The sequence below is a fragment of the Myotis myotis genome, unplaced genomic scaffold (genome assembly GCF_014108235.1).
Source record: "Myotis myotis isolate mMyoMyo1 unplaced genomic scaffold, mMyoMyo1.p scaffold_m19_p_14, whole genome shotgun sequence".
Taxonomy (NCBI): domain Eukaryota; kingdom Metazoa; phylum Chordata; class Mammalia; order Chiroptera; family Vespertilionidae; genus Myotis; species Myotis myotis.
In genome coordinates this window covers 32,378,413-32,398,709 of record NW_023416318.1, presented here as the reverse complement: position 1 = coordinate 32,398,709, position 20,297 = coordinate 32,378,413, and the positions used below count along the sequence as shown (strand labels likewise).

Here is a 20,297-nt window from a genome sequence, read left to right as displayed (position 1 = left end):
CTGCTCCAGTACAGGCCACGTCAAGTCAGTCTCTGCCCTCCACGACTGGGTCATGCTGTCCACTAACAGTCCACAATCATCTTCTTCTACTGAGACACTACTATACTAAATAGATAAAAATATACTATGGGTAGCTGTGCATGTTTTGGGTGAGGAGATGGCTGCTTTATTAACAGACAAAATCCTTATTAAACATTGTGATAATGTCTTTAATGTAACCACGTATTTTTCTTCGTTTTAGGAAATTATACAGTTCTGGCTCTCAAAGGGTGTCGATGGCTTCAGTTTCGAGGCTGTTAAGTTTCTTCTAGAAGCAAAACATCTGAGAGATGAGATCCAAGTGAATAAGACCCAAGTCCCGGTAAAGTATTGCCTTAGCTGTTTTTTCCCCTTTTCTGAAAATGTCATGAGTGTTTTTACTTTTTTAGAGTGAGACCCCAGTTACCAGAGATGCGTTCTGTTCTGTAGGAAGTGCTTTAAATCATTTTCTTTAGCGAACCCAGAGGAGTTTCAAATGCATATGACCCGATGTTCCTTCCCCTGGTTCGCTCAGGAGCCAGGGACCCTGTGAGGAGTCCTTCTGTGACAAGGGTCCTCAGGGCGTGAACAATGTGGACTCTACCAAGGGCCACCACTACTCACTGCAGTTTTGTCATCTCACTCAAGTTCCCCAGGCGCTTTTGTGCTCATTAAAGAGCACACAGGTGGAAGGATAGAGCACTAACACTTGCTGAGAGTCTATTGCAGGGGTGGGGGATGTCCGGCCTGAGGGCTGTTTAAGGCCCACAAAATCATTTGGCCTGGCCTTGCCAAGGCATTAGGGGTGAGGTAATTAAATGTTTGACCAAATAGAACAGGTTAATTTTTTAAAAAAATATATTTTATTGATTTTTTTACAGAGAGGAAGGGAGAGATATAGAGAGTCAGAAGCATCGATGAGAGAGAAACATCGATCAGCTGCCTCCTGCACATCCCCCACTGGGGATGTGCCCGCAACCGAGGTACATGCCCTTGACCGGAATCGAACCTGGGACCTTTCAGTCTGCAGGCCGATGCTTTATCCACTGAGCCAAACCGGTTTCGGCAGAGCAGGTTAATTTTTAACTTAATAATTTTATATGGACCATGAGCGATGTTATAAATATCCAAATGGCCCTTGGCTGGAAAAAAAAAAGAGTCCCACCCCTGGTCTATTGTATACTGTGTGCTGTTTACTTAGGAGTATCTTATGAGAGTGGTTTCATGATCCCCATGTAGCAAATCTTAGAGAAATGCACTTATCGGGGATGAGAGGTGGTAAATGGAGTTACAACCAAGCCTATCTCACTACAGAATCTGGGCTCTTTGTGGTGCCACACCTGTGGTTCTCAACCTCCAGGGCCCCCCTCCCCCGTCACTGATGAGAGATACTAATCACATGCCACTCTCTTCCTCTGGTCGACCACCACTCTACAGTCACTCCGTTTTCAAGGCCAAGTAGACAGTAGTCCTGAAATGCATTTCAGAATAATGGATTTGTATATTTACACAATGGAATGTCAAAATATATGAATTACAGTGACACATAGCGATACAGGTGAATCTTAGCAATAGCAAAACATATCTAAAATTATCATACATAGATAGCATGATGTCCTTTTTATAAAATTAAGCAAGTGAAATGCATATGGATATCAAGTTTATTATCAAGCTTTTGTCCTAAATGTGTGTGTACCATAACTTCATTAAAACAAACCAATTAACTAAAGAGAAGCTGGCTGAGCATGGGCTAATTATGATAGCACATCATGAACTGAAGGTTATGATTGTCTCTTTTTTTTTTGCATGTGACTTTCAATAAGAAAGGGGGAAAAGGTGATAAGGTAGCTGGTGGTTCCAAAGAGAAGCACTTATCCTTGAAGAAGAAATCTCAAAATAATCTTGCTAATTAATGATGAGATGTCATAGGAAAGGCATACCTTGCTAGTCTTGACAAATGATCAAAACAATGGGATTTGTGTGCTATCCAAGAAAAATTTAAAGATTATGTAATTTCAGGAAGAGACCTGAGATTCCAAAAAATTCACCTGGAAGTTCACCTATTTTCAAAAAAAGGGTCCACTGAATGGATGGCAACTCAGGTTTAGATTATCCTGGCTGTCCATGTCCATCCCAGGACCTACGACCTCGGCTTGTGTTAGATATAAACTTTTCTTTGGATTCTAGACTATTTAACCTTGGGAAGGCATAGAATATGTACCAGGAAAAAATTTCTGAAACCTGGAGACTATAACAGTTAAAAAAAAAGGCTAGAAGTGGTAAAAATCCTAACAAGTTTAAATGCATGCTATTAATACTTTGTGAGCAGATAATGTATAGGTATAAAAATGAGCTCTATAATCATTCAGATAATTTCCTTTCTTTGTCTTTAAAAAGTCTGGAGCATTTAGGACAATTAAATGTTCCAGAGGAGGATTTTGTTAAATAATTTGTTACCAATGTTTAGATGTTAAGTAGAATTTATTAGATTTATAGTTAATAATTTAAGTATCAAGTGCAATACTAATAGTCATAAATATTCTTTACCCACAAAACCCTTTGAGCATTGGAAGTGCTAGAGACAGTCTGCATTCACATTATTGGACATGGGAAATGATGGTAACTGTGCTGTCCTATTTTCAAAGGACACAGTCACACACTACGCAGAGCTGTACCATGACTTCACCACCACGCAGGTGGGAATGCACGACATTGTCCGGAGCTTCCGGCAGACAATGGACCAACACAGCAGGGAGCCTGGGAGATACAGGTAACAATAGGAAGTGCTTCATTACTTCCTGGTGCAGCAGTTTATCCTTTACATCCAGGCATTCTCAGGAGGTTCAAGTTATAGTTGAACAAACTTGTGTAATTACAATCTCTATATATAAAAGCCTAAGTGATTGTCTGACTGTTCGACTGTCTGACCAGTAGCTATGATGTGCACTGACCACCAGGGGGGCAGATGCTCAAATGCAGGAGCTGCTGAGCTGCAGTGACTTGGCAGCTGCGGTTCTCGGGTGACGCACTAGGAACCAGAGAGGGGGGTGTCCGATTCCAGGGTGTGTCATCCGAGAACTACCCTCTTGCAATCTGGGACCCCTCGGGGGATGTTGGAGAGCCAGTTTAGGCCCGATTTCTGCAGGCCAGGCCGAGGGAACCCACTGGTGTATGAATTTGTGCACCAGGCCTCTAGTGTATTATAACTCAGTTAGGCTGGGGCCTGTTATATTCTCTTGTTGCTTAACTTTGCTGATTTTCAGTTTCCTCTTTTGTAAAATGCTAACCATAGTACTTATTTCACAAGAATTTTGTGAAAATTAAAAGATAATGTTATCTAAATTATTATTACCCATTATTATTATTTGACCTGTTGGTATCCCTGTACAGTATGAATCCAATGTTTCAACTAAACATTAGTAGATCACAATGGTTAGGAACATGCTTTGGAATCAGATGGCCCTGAGAGGGACTCCTGCATAAAGGCTGTGTGACCTTGGACTGGTCAGTTACACATAAGTCTCAGTTTTCTCATCAATTAAAAGGTAATAGCCCTTGCTGGTGTGGCTGCATTGGTTGCAGTGTTGTCCAATACACCAAAAGGTGTTAGGTTTAATTCCCCAGTCAGGGCACATACCCAGGTTGTATACCTGGTCAAGTACATAGGGAAGATAACCAATTGATGTTTCTCTTGCACATTGATGTTTCTCTTACTCCCTCTCCCTTCCTCTCTCTCTAAAATCAATGGAAACATATCCTTGGATGAGGATATATATATATATATATATATATATATATATATATAATATAGTGATAGCCACATCCTTATAAAGCTGTTGTGAGATTACATGAGATAATGTATATGAAGCATTTAAAACACTGCTTAGCACATAATAAACAAAATAAACTTAACCCTTATTATGTTTGTGTAATCACTAAATAGAATCAATAGGAAAGGGGTTAAAGAAATTTCTCCTTAAAGTTGGTCCTCTGATTACTATCCCCATTTTACAGATGAGGAAACTGTGACTCTGAGCATGCAGGTAATGGTCACACATGTAGTAAAGGCAGGGGAACTGGAACACTTGGGTTCCAGATATACTTGTTCATTAACGTAATGTCTCAAACAGCTAAAGCCAGCATTGGTGTGGGTCATTTCAGGCAAATAACTGAGTGTTCCCCAGTACGAAAGTGAGACTTTACAAGGATTCAAATATAAGGCATTTTTTTAGGGGGACCCCCCCCCACCTTATATTCAGATATATACTGAAGATTCTAAGGGGAGTGATGAGAATTGCCAGTCTTCCTGGAAGTGACTGAGTTTTTTTTTTTTTTTTTTTTTTTTTAAATATATTTTATTGATTTTTTACAGAGAGGAAGGGAGAGAGATAGAGAGTTAGAAACATCGATGAGAGAGAAACATTGGTCAGCTGCCTCCTGCACATCTCCTACTGGGGATGTGCCCGCAACTGAGTTTTTATTAGACTAGAAAGAACAATATTGAGATCTAAATGTTTTAACTCGTAGACATGGCCTTAGTATTAGGCTAGTCTTTGGGTTTATTACAATGAGAAACTGTCCAGGTGACCCAGCATTTATTTCTTGGTCATCTGGCTTTTTCTAGTGAGTCCCAGCCCAATATGGTTAATAGTGAGCATTCATCGCCCACATCTTGTTAATCAAATGTAAGCACATTCCCAGGCCTGAAGACATTGTGCGCTGCCAACTCTCACAGGTTCATGGGCACCGAAGCCTACGGGGACAGCATTGACAGGACCATGATGTACTACGGGCTGCCTTTTATCCAAGAAGCAGATTTTCCCTTCAACGATTACCTCACAAGGCTGGACAGTCCTTCTGGTAATAGTGTGTTTGAGGTGGTCACATCCTGGATGGAACATCTACCAGAAGGAAAATGGCCTAATTGGATGGTAAGTTCTCATGCCCAGCTCTGCATATCTGGTGCTGGTGAGCTTATGGAATAAGTTATTTCTAAAATGAAGGATGTTTGTCCCCTAGTGACCTTCACCGTTCCCTTATTTGGTGATTGTTTGAGCTAGTCTTGCCCCAGCTTCTGACCGGGTTCTTTTCATTTGTCTTCATTCTTTTCCTTCTGGTTCTCAGGCTATACTCTCAATTGATCTGTCTTCAGGCTTGCTGATTCCTCGGCCAGGCCAAATCTGTCAAGCCACTCTACTGAATTTTTCATTTTTTTTAACTTTTCAACTAACATTTCTATTTGGTTCTTTTTCATTATTTCTCTTTATTGATAGTATCTATTTGATGAGGTATTATTCATCATACTTTAAAAAATTCTTTAGATTTAGTTTAGCTCCTTGAAACATATGTATCATAGTTGATTTAAGTCTTTGTCCAGTAAGTGCAATGTTTGGGTTTTCTCAGCCACATTTTCTATTGAATGCTTCCTCTCCCCCCCACCCCCCCTAATGTATGAGTCATACTTTCCTGTTTCTTTGCACTCTTGTATTCTTTTTTATTGTTGTTTTGAAAATTGGGCATTTTAAAAAATGTAATGTGAAAATTCTGGAAATTACATACTTCCCTTCCTAGTGTTTGATGCTGTTTACTTAGTGACTTTCTTGGACTAATCCTCCCAAATCTGTCTTCTTTGTTGTGTGGCCATTTCTCTGCTTGTTGGTCACCTGATGATTGGAGATTCTTTAAATGCCTTGAAACAGTAAGTCGCAGGTCTTCCTTGGACATCTGCACAGTCCTGTACATCGTGTAGCCTTCCAGGTTCCAGGAATATGCCAGAGCCCCTATGGACATCTCACTCTCCAGCCTTTTAAGTTTCTCGGCCAGTTTCTGGTCAGCCCCAGCTGGTACCACCACCCCTGGCAGGTGTAATGCTAAACAACAGCTACTGGTTGTTTTTGGCAAATGCCCTGGGGAAGGGGCTATTTGCAGAATCGGCTCTGAATATGATCAGGTAAAGGAAAAAAGTCCCAGCTGCTAGAGAGGTCAGTGACCATTCTTCTAGAGGTGAAGCTTCTGGCAAACGCTAAACCTATTCTACCACCACTACTGTAGTTACAAGTCTGTTGGTTTTCAAGGCGATCATAGATCTGAGGAGAGGGGCATGAAATTGGGGCAAGTTCAAATGACACAAAGCTTACCGATCCAAGATCTAGCCGTTTTTCTTGGATTTTTGCAAGCCTTTAGTTAATTACCTGAGTTCTGAGAAAGTGGATTTGCCAGTTCTCCTTTTATGTGATTTTTGGAGGTCCTTACTGCACCATTCCAGAAGTGCCCCCATATCACAGATTGCATAATGTAGTTTGAGCACTTGTTTTTTCATATACTGAGTCTCAGGTATCATAGGTGTCTGGGACCTCTCAGCCTGTGGGAGGCCCTGTTCTCTGTCCACTGCTGTGAACTATTTGTAGAAAAGTTCTAAAAAAGAAAGTGCTCTAGGCTTGAAAATCAGTGTTTCTTGCCAGATACTCTTAATGAAAAGAATAAACGGAGGCAAAATTTGACCTAATTTTCTGTCCTTAAAAGTAGAAATATACTTTACAGTGGCCTATAAAAGATCATTGTAAAGATAATTTTAGTACATCTGAAGGAAAAAAGCAACTTCCCTTTTCTTGAATTGTAGCAACTAAATTCCTATTCTCAGACTCAAGTTCAGAGGCTGGTTCTGCCTCATTCCCTGACTTGAATTTATGATGCAGCTTCTCAGGGCCCATTTCACCGTGAGTTATGGTATATGGAAGAGTCGTTAGGTGATTTAAAGGAACTCTTGAATAAGGACTAGATGTTACATATGTAATTGGAGCATTTCACATAGAAATATGAGATGTAAAAATAGAAAACTTTACAAAAAATTTTCACATGGCTATGTAAATTTCTTTTAATTTAAAACTAGTTTTGAATACTTCAAGTCACAGACATCAGAAGTTCTTGTCCCACCCTTGTCCCTTCCACCTGTTCTTTCCCTGTCCTGCTTTCTTTGGGAAGCATTTTCTTTTCATGTCAATATTCTTATCCAAATGTGCAAAAATACTAATGTGCACCCTCCTGAATCTTAGCAGATTTGCAATATCACTGTGAAGTAAATTATTTTGTTGATCATAATGGCCAAGACGGTGAACTGGTCAGTTAAGCAGCAAGTAGCAGGGTTAGGATTGAAATCCAGGTTTGCTGATACCAAGGATCCATGGTAACAACCTTGTCTTTCGCCTGGTAAACTTTTTGTGAAATGGTAAATCTGGAAAACTGTGTATAGAGTTGTGTTCTTAGAAATATATGCCTTTTAGATCGGTGGACCGGACAATGCCCGGCTGACTTCTCGTCTGGGGAAAGAATATGTTAACATCATGAACATGCTCGTGTTCACACTTCCTGGAACTCCCATCACTTACTATGGGGAAGAAATAGGAATGGGAAATATTTTAGCCACAAATCTCAACGAAAGCTATAATGTCGTAAGTTAATATAAATTTAACCAGCTCCATACCATATACTCATTTTTTGCCAAATCAGATAATTTACTATTTCTATTTCACAGCTGAAAACTCTTTTTCCTTTATTACTCTGAGACAGTGAGAATTCTTAGCTTTCCAGGCTGGGGAGCTTGTTAAAAATGAGACACATAATTGGCCTATGTACCAGGAGGTCATGGTTTGATTCTTAGTCAGGGCACATGCGGCTCAATCCCCAGGAGGCGGAGTGCAGGAGGCAGCTGATCAATGATTCTCTCTCATCATTGTTTCTCTCTCCCCCTCTCCCTTCCTCCGAAATATATATATATATTTTATATATAATATATAATATATATATATATATATATATATATATATATATATATATATATATGACACAACTGAACAACTGAATTTCTTGTGTAGTGCCCAGGAATCTGTATGTATTGATTGATTTGAGAGAGACATTGATTTGTCCTTGTATGTGCCCTGACCAGGGATTAAACCAGCAATGTTGGTGTACCAGGATGACCCTCTAATCAACTGAGCTCCCTGGCCAGGGCCCAGCTAATCCTTAGGCACACTAAAATTTGAGAACCAGTTTTGAGTTTGGAATATTATTCATTACCCTCTACATGTCTAGGAAAGTTTAATTATAGTGCTTGTCTATACTGCTAGATCTCACTTGACCATAGCACAAGATTCTTCCTGACATTTAAAAAAAATTGTTTTTGATTTCAGAGAGAGGGAGAGAGAAAAATATCAATGATGAGACAATCATTGATTGGCTGCCTCCTGCACACTCCCTACTGGGGATGGACCCCACAACCCTGACCTGACTGGGAATTGAACTCTGACTTCCTGGTTCATAGGTCGATGCTTAACCACTGAGCAACACCAACTGGACTCTTCCTGTTAGTTTAACAAAAGTAGCGCACAGCCTCAGACTTGGGTGGTTTTTATTATTTATTTTTTAAAAATATGGTTTTATTGATTTTAGAAAGAAGGGAAGGAGAAGGTATAGAAACATCGATCAGTTGCTGTCTGCATACCCCCTACTAGGGATTGAGCTGAGCAACCAGGGCATGTGCCCTGACCAGGAACTGAACTGGTGACCTCTTGATGCATGGGTTGACGCTCAACCACTGAACTACACTGGCTGGGCAGGTGGTTTTGATTTTGCTTTTGTCTGAGGCTATGGCTCTCCTTGTGTTCTGGGTCAATAAATAATCTTGAACCTGTAATTAGTATGATTAGCTTTCAATTGTATCAGATCCAATTTCCCTAGCGGAAACTTTCTACTTCCGCTCCTAAGTGCAATAACCAGGCTGGATAGAGAGGGTAGAATTTAGACTCACTTGCACATGGCTGCATACGTGAATTCACCATATCAGCTCTGTATCACAGAATGAGTTGGTAATAACACATTTTGAAATTCTCCATTACTCAATTTTTGGAAAAAGCAGCAGAGTGTAAACATGTATGAAAGTACTGTTAGTATAGTCTATTCAAACTCAAGATGCCATGAACTGTTTCCCAATTTAAAGTGTGAGACTGAATGTTAATGAATTCAAGTGTAGGAGATTAAGCAATTATGAAGTAAATAATGGTCAAATTATATTTCATTTAATTAACCTGACCACTATTTTCTCTTTATGGTCTTTTGACATAGGATACCCTTCTCTCAAAGTCACCAATGCAGTGGGACAATAGCTCAAATGCTGGTTTTTCTGAAGGCAATCACACCTGGTTACCTACCAGTACAGATTACTACACTGTAAATGTTGCTGTAAGTATCAATGAAAATTTTATGCTGATTCCAGAAACAGGAAATGGGTTTCTATGCTAATAACATATACTAAAACCTTAACTATTTTTTTTTTAAAACTTTTAAAAATTGATTTTGAGAGAGGAAGGAAGAGGAAAACATCGATGTGAGAAATTGAAACATGGATTGGCTACTTCTGTACACCCCCTACATGGGATCAAGCCCACAACCTGGGCATGTACCCTGACCAGTAACTGAACCCACAACCTGTTGGTGCACAAGCGGATGCTCAACCAACTGGCTACACCAATCAGGGGCTGATACACTTCAAATCAATCGCATAGACTTCTCTTACAGCTTTCAAGTCATGTTTGTGTGAAAATACAAACTGGTACAAAGTGTACCATTTGAACTATTACACAGAATATACAACTCTTCACTGGAAAGACCAAGAGCTTTGAGATATTAAGGAAATTTTATGAAGGTCTATCAGCAAGCCTAGCTACCCTTCCCTCTTTCCTCCCCTCAAAAGGAAGGAAAAGAAGGAAGAAGTTGTAATGTGGGCTGGAGAGAAGCCCGTGTACCTGCAGAAACTGAAGACATGAACCACCACTGGCAGACAGGAGCTGTTCTAGCACACCATTTGGTTTTTGCCAACAATGGTGATCAAATTTGCCAAGTTCAGCAAACAAATTTCCTAAATACTGTATTAAATAAAATAAAAAACCCAGTTCCTGTGTCATGCTGGCAATATTTCAAGTGCTGAGTAGCTAGTGGCTACCATAGTGGACAGCACAGATATAGAAAAGATATAAAACATTGTATTTTTAAATGGCTATTACAATCTTAACGGTAACTATAGCTATAACTGTATAATTTCAAAGAATGTTAGAAGGGAAAAAATGTCATAAAGATAACCAATTGATCCAATAAAAAGCCAAAAAGGAAGAAAATTAAAAAAGTCTATAAGTTAAAGAGAAAATTAGGCTACAGGATTATGTCTCAGCATATGGTAACCACAAGTATTCTATATAATAAAACCCTAATATGCAAATCAACCAAACGGCGGAATGACCATCTGAACGACTTCCCAGATGAAGCCAGGGCTGCAAGGGCCGGCTGGGGCTGGCCGAGGTTGTGAAGGCCGGTTGGGGCTGCAAGGGCTGAGCCCCTTGCACAAATTTCGTGCATCGGGCCTCTAGTAAAAGATAAAACTCTTATATTAGAGCAATCTAAAGACAAAATCTGACATAAGACATGGCTAAACCAAAGGACACACAACTAAATACACTGGCCCTAGCCGGTTTGGCTTTTTGAATAAAGTGTCGACCTGTGGACTGAAGTATCACGGCTTTGATTCTGGTCAAGGTCACGTACCTCGGTTGCAAGCTTGATCCCCAGACTTGGTCAGGGCGTGTGGGAGGGAACCAATCGATGTTTCTCTCTGTCTCTCCCCCTCTCTTCCACTCTCTCTAAAAATTAATAGAGAAATATCCTCACGTGAGGTTTAACAACAAAAAAAGAAAATACAGACATCAAGGACAAATGCTAACAAAAAGAAAGCTTGCCTCCCGGCTATAGCTATCAAAAGAAAAAATGCATAATACCTTTTGACCAAATAATTTCATTTATAGATATCTGTATCTAGGAATATTTGTACACAACAAAGAGTCAAGGATCCCTACTGAACCATTGTTTTTAATAGCAGACGACTTTGGAAATGATTTAAATGTATCAATAGACAATCAGCTGGATCATTTATGGTTAATTCTGCACAATAGACTAATATGCAACTTTAAAAAAGAATGAGGGAGATTCTATGTTGTGTTGATATGAGACCACCTCTAACATGTACTGAGTAATAAAAAAAAGTACAGAATGGTAACATGCCACTATTTGTGTAAGAAGGAAAAAGTATGTCTATAATATGTTTGCATAGGCATAGAACAGCTTATTTCATGATACAGAAAATGAAAGAATATGTAAATAGCAACAGTGTCTATCTCTGAGAGAGGGACTGGGAAGCTTGGGGATGGTGTTGAAGAAAACCTTTTTATTTTATATATTCATATACTCTTATAATTGAGTTTTATACTGTATACATGCATTTCCTATTTAAAAAAGTAAAATTACCAAAAGCAGGTGTGAAATATTTAATAGCAGACAAAATAGAATTCAATATGAAAAGCATTGAGATAAAGGCAAATTTTAAAAAACGGATAAAAGAACATTCCACTACAAATCATGAATCTATGCATCTACAATAATGTCAAAATATATAAAACAAATAAGTACTGTGAGAAATGCAGAGAAACTGACAAATCCACAATTACAGAGAGACATTTCAACATACTTCTAGTAAGTGGTCAATCAAGTAGACAAAAAGAATAGTTAACACTTATTGGGCACTTCTTATGCGAGTGGCACTGAACTATGCTTTCTCATGCATTATCTAAGGCTATAGAAAATGTTAATAGTAATTTGACAGGTCATATACATATAGCATATACATGTACCATAAATACTGTTGTACCTGGTAAACAGAATAAATGTATTTTAAACATCCATTAGATATTCATTAAAGACTATACATTAGGCACCTGCCCAAACAACAATCACCAAAACCACCTCTGTCAACATGGCTGGCAGGGGTATAATGAAATGAACATTATCACTGATTTGGCAACAGCTCTGATAAAGATTTGGCAGTATGTATCAATGTATCAAGTGTCCATACTCTTTGACATAGTAATTCTCTTATATTTATATCCTAAATGACCCAAATCTGGGGGTGTGGGGGGGACATCATGAATATAGAAAAAATATTAGAAACTTGAATGCTGAAATGAAAGGGAATGGTTAAATATGGTATAACCATTCAATAGAATAGTTTTTTGCCTTTAAAATGACATTAATGGAATTATATAACAGAAGATGCTTGAAATGTTAAAGGAAAAATAAATACATTAAATTATGTATGTTTTATGGTTAAAAAAATACTGATTTTTATTTTAGGCAGCATTTTCTTTGCATCCTTCTTTGCAACTTTCTGTTCATTAGCTATGCATGAAATACATCTCTGCAGAAATTATGGCAAATCTACCCATAATTCTATGAAATGGAACAGAGAATGCACCAGCAGTTCTGAGTCCATGGCCATCATGGCTGCTTTTCTGCCAGTTACAATAGAGAATGCAGGGAATTTTATTTAGGCAAGTTAAGTATCCATTAACTTTGACATGGGCATTGTTTTGGGATTCCTAAAGTGGAATCCAATCTGATCTCTACTTCAACTCTGGCCAAGATGGTGTATATACTGCAACAAGGTGAAACCCTGCATTTGCAATTTCTATCAGTAGTTAAATAAACTACTCATATCCACTTATTATTACTTACAATATGGTAATTATTTTAAGGGGCAAACTGAAGCAAGATTTTTGGGAAAATTTCTTATTTGATACTAAAGATATTTAAAAAAAATCAGAATCAAACATTTATCTTAATACTTTTTTTTTAAATAGGTCCAAAAGGCTCAGCCCAGATCAGCATTAACGTTATATCAAGAATTAAGTTTGCTGCATGCCAATGAGCTGCTCCTCAGCAGGGGCTGGTTTTGCTATTTGAGGACAGACAGCCACTTTGTCGTGTACACAAGAGAAATGAATGGCATAGACAGAGTCTTCCTTGTGGTTCTGAACTTTAGAGAATCATCACTGCTAAATCTAAAGGAAATTATTTCAAATATTCCCACAAAAGTGAAAATAAGGTTAAGTACCAATTCCACCAAGAAAGGAAGTGAAGTTGATACACAAGCCATTGCACTGGGCAAAGGAGAAGGACTCATCTTTGAATACAACACAAAGACTTTCCTGCATCAGCAAGCAGATGGAAGAGACAGATGTTTTGTTTCCAGTCGGGCGTGCTACTCCAGTGTGTTAAACATCCTGCACAGCCTGTGTTAGACATCTCTGCAGAAAAGGTGAAGACACTGGCTTTGCGTTCTACTTTCAGCGTTTGCGGTAACTTCATGTACAGCAAACTGCTGGGTAAACTTTACAGACAGTCATTAATTCTTAGATATTTCTGCGGCTTGAATGTAACTGCTTTAGGAAAGGTTCTCAAATGTTTTTTAAAGAATAATGTTTAAAATAAAATGATCACATGCAGGAACTTTTAACTTCTTGACATAGCATCAATAGAGATCATCAGAAGACCTCAGGACTCCAGATTATTACAAAGATCTAATGCATTTTAATGTGAAGAATGTTCTCATTCCACAAAATACAGGCACAAAAACTAGAGCATGACTTACCACTAAAGTGTCTAAAAATGTTCACTAGCAAAGAGGCAGGACCTTGATTTGTAAATTGTTCTAAGAAAATTTTAGTAAAACAGACCAACACAAAGCTGTTTTGATGGGGAGAGGGCAGCGTTCTGCCGCCTCCAACCCTTCCTCACCCCCCCTCCACATCCTGAGGAGTGAGATTAGAAATCTATTTTCCTAGGTAAGGGGCATATACACCAAGGAAAGAACAGGGTAAGTGAGATACACTAAACAAAATTAGGATAGAGAAGCAAATTTTAATAAACTATTCATTTACTTAAAAAAACTCACTTTTGCTAACCTAATTGCAAATAAAACTAGGAAATGTTTCCATGTGTTTCCAATTTCCACAGAATTTCAGAATTTTACATATTTCTTAAGAGTCTCGAAAACACCGGTGCTGTCAAGTCCGAGTTCCTCATACAGGAATTTAATCTGGGCTGTAATCTAAAAGAGACACATTAAAAGATTAGATGGAAGGCCGTGGTAGTAGAACTCCTGTGTTCAACTCTGTCTGTCCATCTTCACTGAACCCCGAAGCCAGCAATTTATGGCAGGGATACTTTTACTTGGGACAGAGGCAGAAGGCTGCCAGCGATTACGGTTCAATTACTTGAACAGAGCTCACAAGCATTAGAGAGAGCCTGCTCCCCTCATGGACTCAGTGTTCTTCCTCACCCTCCTGGTCTCAGTCACAGACCTGAATGTGGCCCACGCCGCCCCAACCACCGAAATGTGGAGCACAACACTTCTCTGCCTGAGGACCTGTCAACTGAGAGGGCTGGACAACATACCTTTTTGTGAGAATCCTCAATCACATGATTGCCTCCAGGCTGAATGTCTAAAATGATATTGGGGGCCTGATAGCCTGAAAGAGTTAGCATATGAAACAATTAGAAAGTTTTTCGCCAACTGAAGCTCATTTCTGCCCCTCACCCCTTTTCTAAGTAATCTATGAAAGTGATAGTGAAGGAAAAAGGCCTGACCATCCCTTCGAACAGAGAGCTGGGAGGGGCCAGCAGAAGTAGGACCAGTGGCTGAGGAAGCTGATGGGAGAGGCTGCAGGGCCACAGGGGGAAGGCTGTGACGAGGAGGAAGCCACTGGCTCTGTGAAGCTGAGAGTCTTAGACCCAGAAACACCCATTGCAGCAGTGGTGAGAGGGAGACGGAGCTGGGCACAGGGCAACCGTCTGGAAACATGAATGAGGGTTCCTCCCACCCGGCTCTGAAGGTCTGGGATGTAATGGCAAGAAAAAAGGTAAGAGCACTTGTTTAATAAAATACAAAGATCTAGAGAAAATTAAAGCCACTAGTTTGGGCACTGAGGCTCCAGAGCAAAAACTTCAGAGCCTGTTTTAGGTTCCCAAGAGTAATGGCTCAGTTAATATTGTATTAAATGAATGAATGGCTGTACGATAGTCCATCTCCAATTTATATTTGATATTTAAATTTACTTTTTTTGTGTAACTTATTTTCCCTTGCCTAACTTATTTTAATACTGTCCTTGAACAAAAGGCGAGGTGGTTATAGTTGTAATGTGTGCTTCAATTAGTAGTCAACATAGGAAAAACAATAATTTGTCCCAAATCATAGGTTGGAGATTTGGTCTGTACATGAAATGCATTCCTCTGAGAGGTTTGCTAAAGGTAATAGTCTGCTTAGCTATGTTCCTGCTTTGCGGTGGTCCCCTACCTTCACCACTGTCCTTAGCGTGCTCCGTAACGGCTTCCTTGAGTTTCTCAGTGTAGTTTACAATTCCTTTCAGAGGTACCCGTTCATCGTTTTCATAAGCTGTGATGTGAACTGAAGGATAATGCTGCAAGAAAATGGATGTACAAAGAATGTATATTGTTCCTTATGGTCCCTTTCTACCTTACAGATTATGAAAAATAATTACTTCTAATTTCCCCCCCTAAATGCTACATTTTTCCCTTTTACTTGGTATTCTTGAGAGATCTATAGCATTAGAGTACTAGACTACTCGTCATCTGGAATAGTATCTGCTTAACCAGAGAGACCACGACCCTGCTGAAGCCAGCATGGAATATGAGCAGCGACGGTGCTAAAAGGTGTTGGGGTATTATAAGTAGAAACAACCTAAAGGTCTACTGAATTCCGGCCTGAGCTCAGATCAGGTAAGTATCCTTTTGATCATCTTCACTCTGTCACTGCGGATAGTAATATCATAACTGTCTTTCCCTACCTGAGGTTTAATATTTTGATAGGGGCAGTAACGTTTTATGTAGTTCTTGTGTTTTTCATCAGATGAAGGATTCCCCCATTCTTCTAATTCTTCTAATGTCAGAGGAAGTGTAGTATCCATCATGGTGTTGAGAACATCCAAGAAAGGTGCCTAAAAAAAAAAAAAGCCAAAGGGACTTAAACTTCGACTAACAAGTTGGTAAAATGAGTTACAGGGAACTATACATTATGAACATACATGTTGACATGAGAGAACAGAGCTCAGGAAGCCATGTAGAACCCAGGAGCCACATGCATTCCTCATCCTTACCCAGCACCTTGGCTTTATAACTGGCTTTTAAGGTGTTCAGACTCCTTAAGTGACATTTATATAAAAACAAAGGGCTTATATTCTAACTAGAGGCCTGGTGCACAAATTCATGTAAGGGTGGGGTTCAGCCAGCCCCGCCCCCTGGTCAAACTCCAGGTTGAGGGGACAATTTGCATATTAGCCTTTTATTATATAGGATTTCACAAATTTTGTGCCTCTACACACACACACACACACACACACACACACACACACACACACACATACTTTTATGTAAAAGAATAAATGTTACCACTTGACATCCATTAGGATAGCTAGCTATTAAAGAAGGAAATTCTGACACATGCCACAACACAAATGGATCTTGAGGACATTATCTAAGTGAAATAAACCAGTTATAAAAAGACCCCATTTCTAGGAGGTACCTTAGTCAAAATCACAGAGACAGAGTAAAATGGTGGTTCCCAGGGGCTGGGGGAAGAGGGAACTGAAGAGTTGCTACTTAATGGGTATAGAATTTCAATTTTGCATGATGAAGAGTTCTGGGAAATTGGTTGCACAATAGTGTGAATGTACTCAATACTACTTAACTGTAATGCTTAACTATAACGCTTAAAAATGGTGAAGAGGTGCCCTGGCCAATGCTCAGTGGTTAGAGCATCACGGGTTTGATTCGGTCAAGGGCATGTACCTCGGTTGCAGGCTTGATCCCTGTCCCAGTTGGGGTGGGTGTGGTAGGAAACAAATCAGTGTGTCTCTCTCACCTCAGTGTTTTTCTCTCTCCCCCTCCCTTCCACTCTCTCTGAAAATCAATGGGAAAAGATATCTTCGGGATTAACAAAACAAATGGTGAAGAGGTAAATTTTGTTGTTTTACCACAGTAAAAAATAAAAACTAAAAACTTAGCAATACATGAATAAATTTTCCGTCACCAGTTGGACATTTTACATAAAAATAAAAGATAAATGCAAATTGAAGAAAATCTGGAAAATATCCATTTTGAAAGAAGAGAAAATCACTCATTGGCTTACACAGTGTTAAAACATTTAATAAAATGGTAGCTTTTTTCACTTAACCTTATGGTCTTGTTAACATGCTTTTCAGCTTTCTCTTGCATTAAAACATTAACCACGTATAGTGGGCAAATGGAATTCTATTTGGCTGCCTAGCACCTGAAATCCTTTTCTGCAGTTAGAGTATCCCAAACCTTGTGAGACAGAGGTACTAAATGCTAGGTAGTTCCTTTCCCAGCTTTCCCTGTAGTGCAGGAGTAGCCACATGACTTCAGTCTACCAATCAGACACAATGTGCTCCAAATTCTGAATGGGAAGTTAGTGACTCAAAGAAGTAGGGACCACAGAGAATTTATTCTGGCAAAACTGCCACAGCTATTTCAAGTTTCTAAGCAACACTAGCAGTGTGAAGTGACGTCTGCCCAGTTGTGGTGGTAGTGATTGCTTCATGGGATAGGTTAATGGTATGTTTTGGACATGCTTCTGGTTGTGCAGCCTCTAAGACTGGTACTATACTCACCCTCACCCAATACACTTCAATAAATCCTTTTTCTGCTTAAAGTAGTTATGTGCTTCTAATTAAGAACTATGGTTCTGGTGCTTCTGATTAAGAACTGACTCATACAGATACTACTAGTATTGTTGGATACATTTATACTGTATTGTTGGAAGAATTAAAGATTTCAATTCTTCACTATTATAAGCAATGTGGGATAAAAATCCTTACACATACATTTCTGATTTCCTTCCTAATTTGTAAAAGTCAAAGTAATTTCTAAAAGTCAAAGGTTGAATTTTCTTTATAGTGTCAATAATTTTTCCATTATTATCTTTGTGATAGGATTTTCTTCCCCTATACGTAGTCTTTCTATTTTAAAAATAGATGCACAGTTCAGAATTACTTAACACTTATTTACTTAATTCAAACCCACAGCATACACCCCACACCCTCAAAATAAAAAACTTAAAAATAATTTACTCTGCTCATCCCAATAATTTTATTTTCTAGAGCATCTAACCAAGAAACAGGAGAAATGAGCTGCTATAGCTTCATAATTTTGGACATAAGGAAAAGACTATCAAGCATTTTCAGAATAAGGTATTTCAATTGAAGTATAGAAAAACTACCCCTAAAGACCATTAAAATCAGAGTATCTAAAACCAGAGAGCCCCTAAATCTAGGACTAAAAGGTTGACGGGCAATAGAGTAAAACACTTGGTGCACTTCAGAGTCCCAGTGCACTCTGCCTTACTTCCCAGAACTGATGAGTCTTATATGCTCTGTATCTTCCACCAATTCTAAAAGTTCTTACCAAAAAAAAAAAAAAAGGATAGCTATTAATAACCTTCAGTGAAAATCCTTAAAACTTAATAAAGAACACTGTCAGGGAAAAGTAAAGGGCGAGTAGTTGGATTAAAATAACTTTAGAAGTTCACTCAGAGCTACAATTCTTTGTTTAAAATTGAAAAGCTTTGTTACACTCATATGCTATGGTAAACCAGAATTTTTTCTCAGGGCAGCTCATGCGCCCCCCCCCCCCCCCCCCCCGATTCTGTAAACAACGAGAGACAGCATGTACTCACCTCCATAGTCACAGCTCTCAGGAGCTCTGGATTAGAGTTACACAACGCTCCCACAAGCACCCCTCCAGCACTGAAAGCAGTCAGGGTTGTTAGACTTGGCTGAGAAAAGCCTTGGTCATGAAGCGTCTTAATGCAAGCCTCTAAGTCAGCAAGGCCATTGAGTTTTTTAGTTAGACGGCCATCAGCGTGCCACTGAAGGCCTAACTCACCACCACCCCTGAAATTAAAGGGCAAAAAGGTTTCAGTGGAGAAAAAAAATATGAATAATATAGGTCGGGGTCAGCAAACTATCTTATGGTCCAAATTTACCCGGAGGCCTGTTTTTATATGGCCCTCGAGCTAAGAGGTGTTTTCACATTTTCAAAGGTTGGGAGAGAAAAACCCAACCAGGAATATGCAGCAGAGCCACATGAGGCTGCAAAGGCTACCATGTTTACTATTTAGCTCTTTAGAGAAAAAGTTTGCTAACCCCTGAAGTAGACAATCAACAGACAGGCTCGAGTGCCTGCCGACTATGTACCAGACATTGTGCTAAATGCAGGCCTTAGAACATAAATAAGCAAAAATCCCCTGCCCCGGAGAAGGTCATCATTTTGTGGGGAAAGAAAACAGCTACCAAGAAATCTGGTTGCTGCTATTACACACACGTATTTAAGGTGCCACAGAAGCAGAAGAAAGAACATCCATGTGTCAGGAACACAAATGCTTCACATGGAGATAATACATAAGCTGAGTCTTAAAGGAAGAATATAAGTTCCCAGAGGGCAAAGAAAGGGAGACATCAGGACACCATGGAACCAGGGCACCGAGGGGAAGCAGCTTGTCGCCTGGCAGGACAAGCAAGGCTGGCTGTGGAGGCGTGTATGGCGGGAGCACAGGACATGTGTGGGGAGTGAGAACAGACGCCCTTACAGAGATAAGAGAGATCATCAGGATGTTAAATACTATACTGAGAAATCTGGACTTTATTATGGAGATGGGGAGGTAGTGAAGGATTTTAAGCAGAAACACAATATTTGTGTCTTGAAAACAGCTAAAATAAAATGGAAATTAGAGTGGAAAAAAGGAGTTCAGCTTAAGAGGCTATTTTAGAAAAACCTAAACTCGGGGGAATTAAATGGAAATAATAATGTTACCAAATAAGAGACTGACAGTATTCTAAAAATCCTAAAAGTCTGGTACAATATCCTAAAAAATGTACCCTTTTGTTTTTTGGATCAACTAATGTTACCAAATCAAGTTCCACCAGCATAGGTGTAGGAATACATAAATTCAATACAAATGAAAAAAGAAAGTTCTGCTCGTGATGCACTGTTATTGTGGGCATCTGTCACAGTGCTCGCGCACTCATATGCCAGGATAAATATGCAGACTCACCGCACATGGCAATATGCTAATATCCATCCATCGTCCACCAATGCCCTCCTTTCAGGCCTGAAATTCATTTTCAAGTCCATGCCGTAAGCTCCATACACATGGACCAGGAGAGGTTTTTTCTGCAAGTCCTCAGAATCCGTTTTGTGGAAGATAGTCATTGGCACTGACCTTCCATCCTGGAAATGAAGATTTATTATCCATGTAAACAAGAGTATTTTCAAATAGTTTTATCCCCTATTTTATATTCTGCTTATTG

General features: G+C 39.3%; 2 protein-coding genes across 9 annotated transcripts in view; one reads left to right on the top strand and one right to left on the bottom strand.

The window, feature by feature from the left end:
• The window catches only part of SLC3A1 (solute carrier family 3 member 1), a 29,245-nt gene extending 15,837 nt beyond the window's left edge, over window positions 1-13,408 (top strand). For both annotated transcript variants that reach the window (XM_036334697.1, XM_036334696.1), the window contains 6 exons: window positions 242-361; window positions 2,664-2,788; window positions 4,754-4,949; window positions 7,299-7,466; window positions 9,136-9,252; window positions 12,753-13,408. In XM_036334697.1, the coding sequence (XP_036190590.1) occupies window positions 242-361; window positions 2,664-2,788; window positions 4,754-4,949; window positions 7,299-7,466; window positions 9,136-9,252; window positions 12,753-13,193 (1,167 nt within the window). In that variant the 3' untranslated portion in view covers window positions 13,194-13,408. The remainder of the gene's footprint in view (window positions 1-241; window positions 362-2,663; window positions 2,789-4,753; window positions 4,950-7,298; window positions 7,467-9,135; window positions 9,253-12,752) is intronic.
• The window catches only part of PREPL (prolyl endopeptidase like), a 35,202-nt gene continuing 25,590 nt past the window's right edge, over window positions 10,686-20,297 (bottom strand). For 6 of the 7 annotated variants that reach the window (XM_036334690.1, XM_036334691.1, XM_036334694.1 and 3 more), the window contains 6 exons: window positions 20,042-20,217; window positions 18,665-18,881; window positions 15,759-15,908; window positions 15,248-15,371; window positions 14,350-14,423; window positions 11,265-14,002 (listed from right to left, as the gene is read on the bottom strand). In XM_036334690.1, the coding sequence (XP_036190583.1) occupies window positions 13,913-14,002; window positions 14,350-14,423; window positions 15,248-15,371; window positions 15,759-15,908; window positions 18,665-18,881; window positions 20,042-20,217 (831 nt within the window). In that variant the 3' untranslated portion in view covers window positions 11,265-13,912. Of the gene's footprint in view, window positions 10,704-11,264; window positions 14,003-14,349; window positions 14,424-15,247; window positions 15,372-15,758; window positions 15,909-18,664; window positions 18,882-20,041; window positions 20,218-20,297 lie in introns of those variants that run through there. The other variant, XR_004971845.1, reaches the window with a different exon arrangement.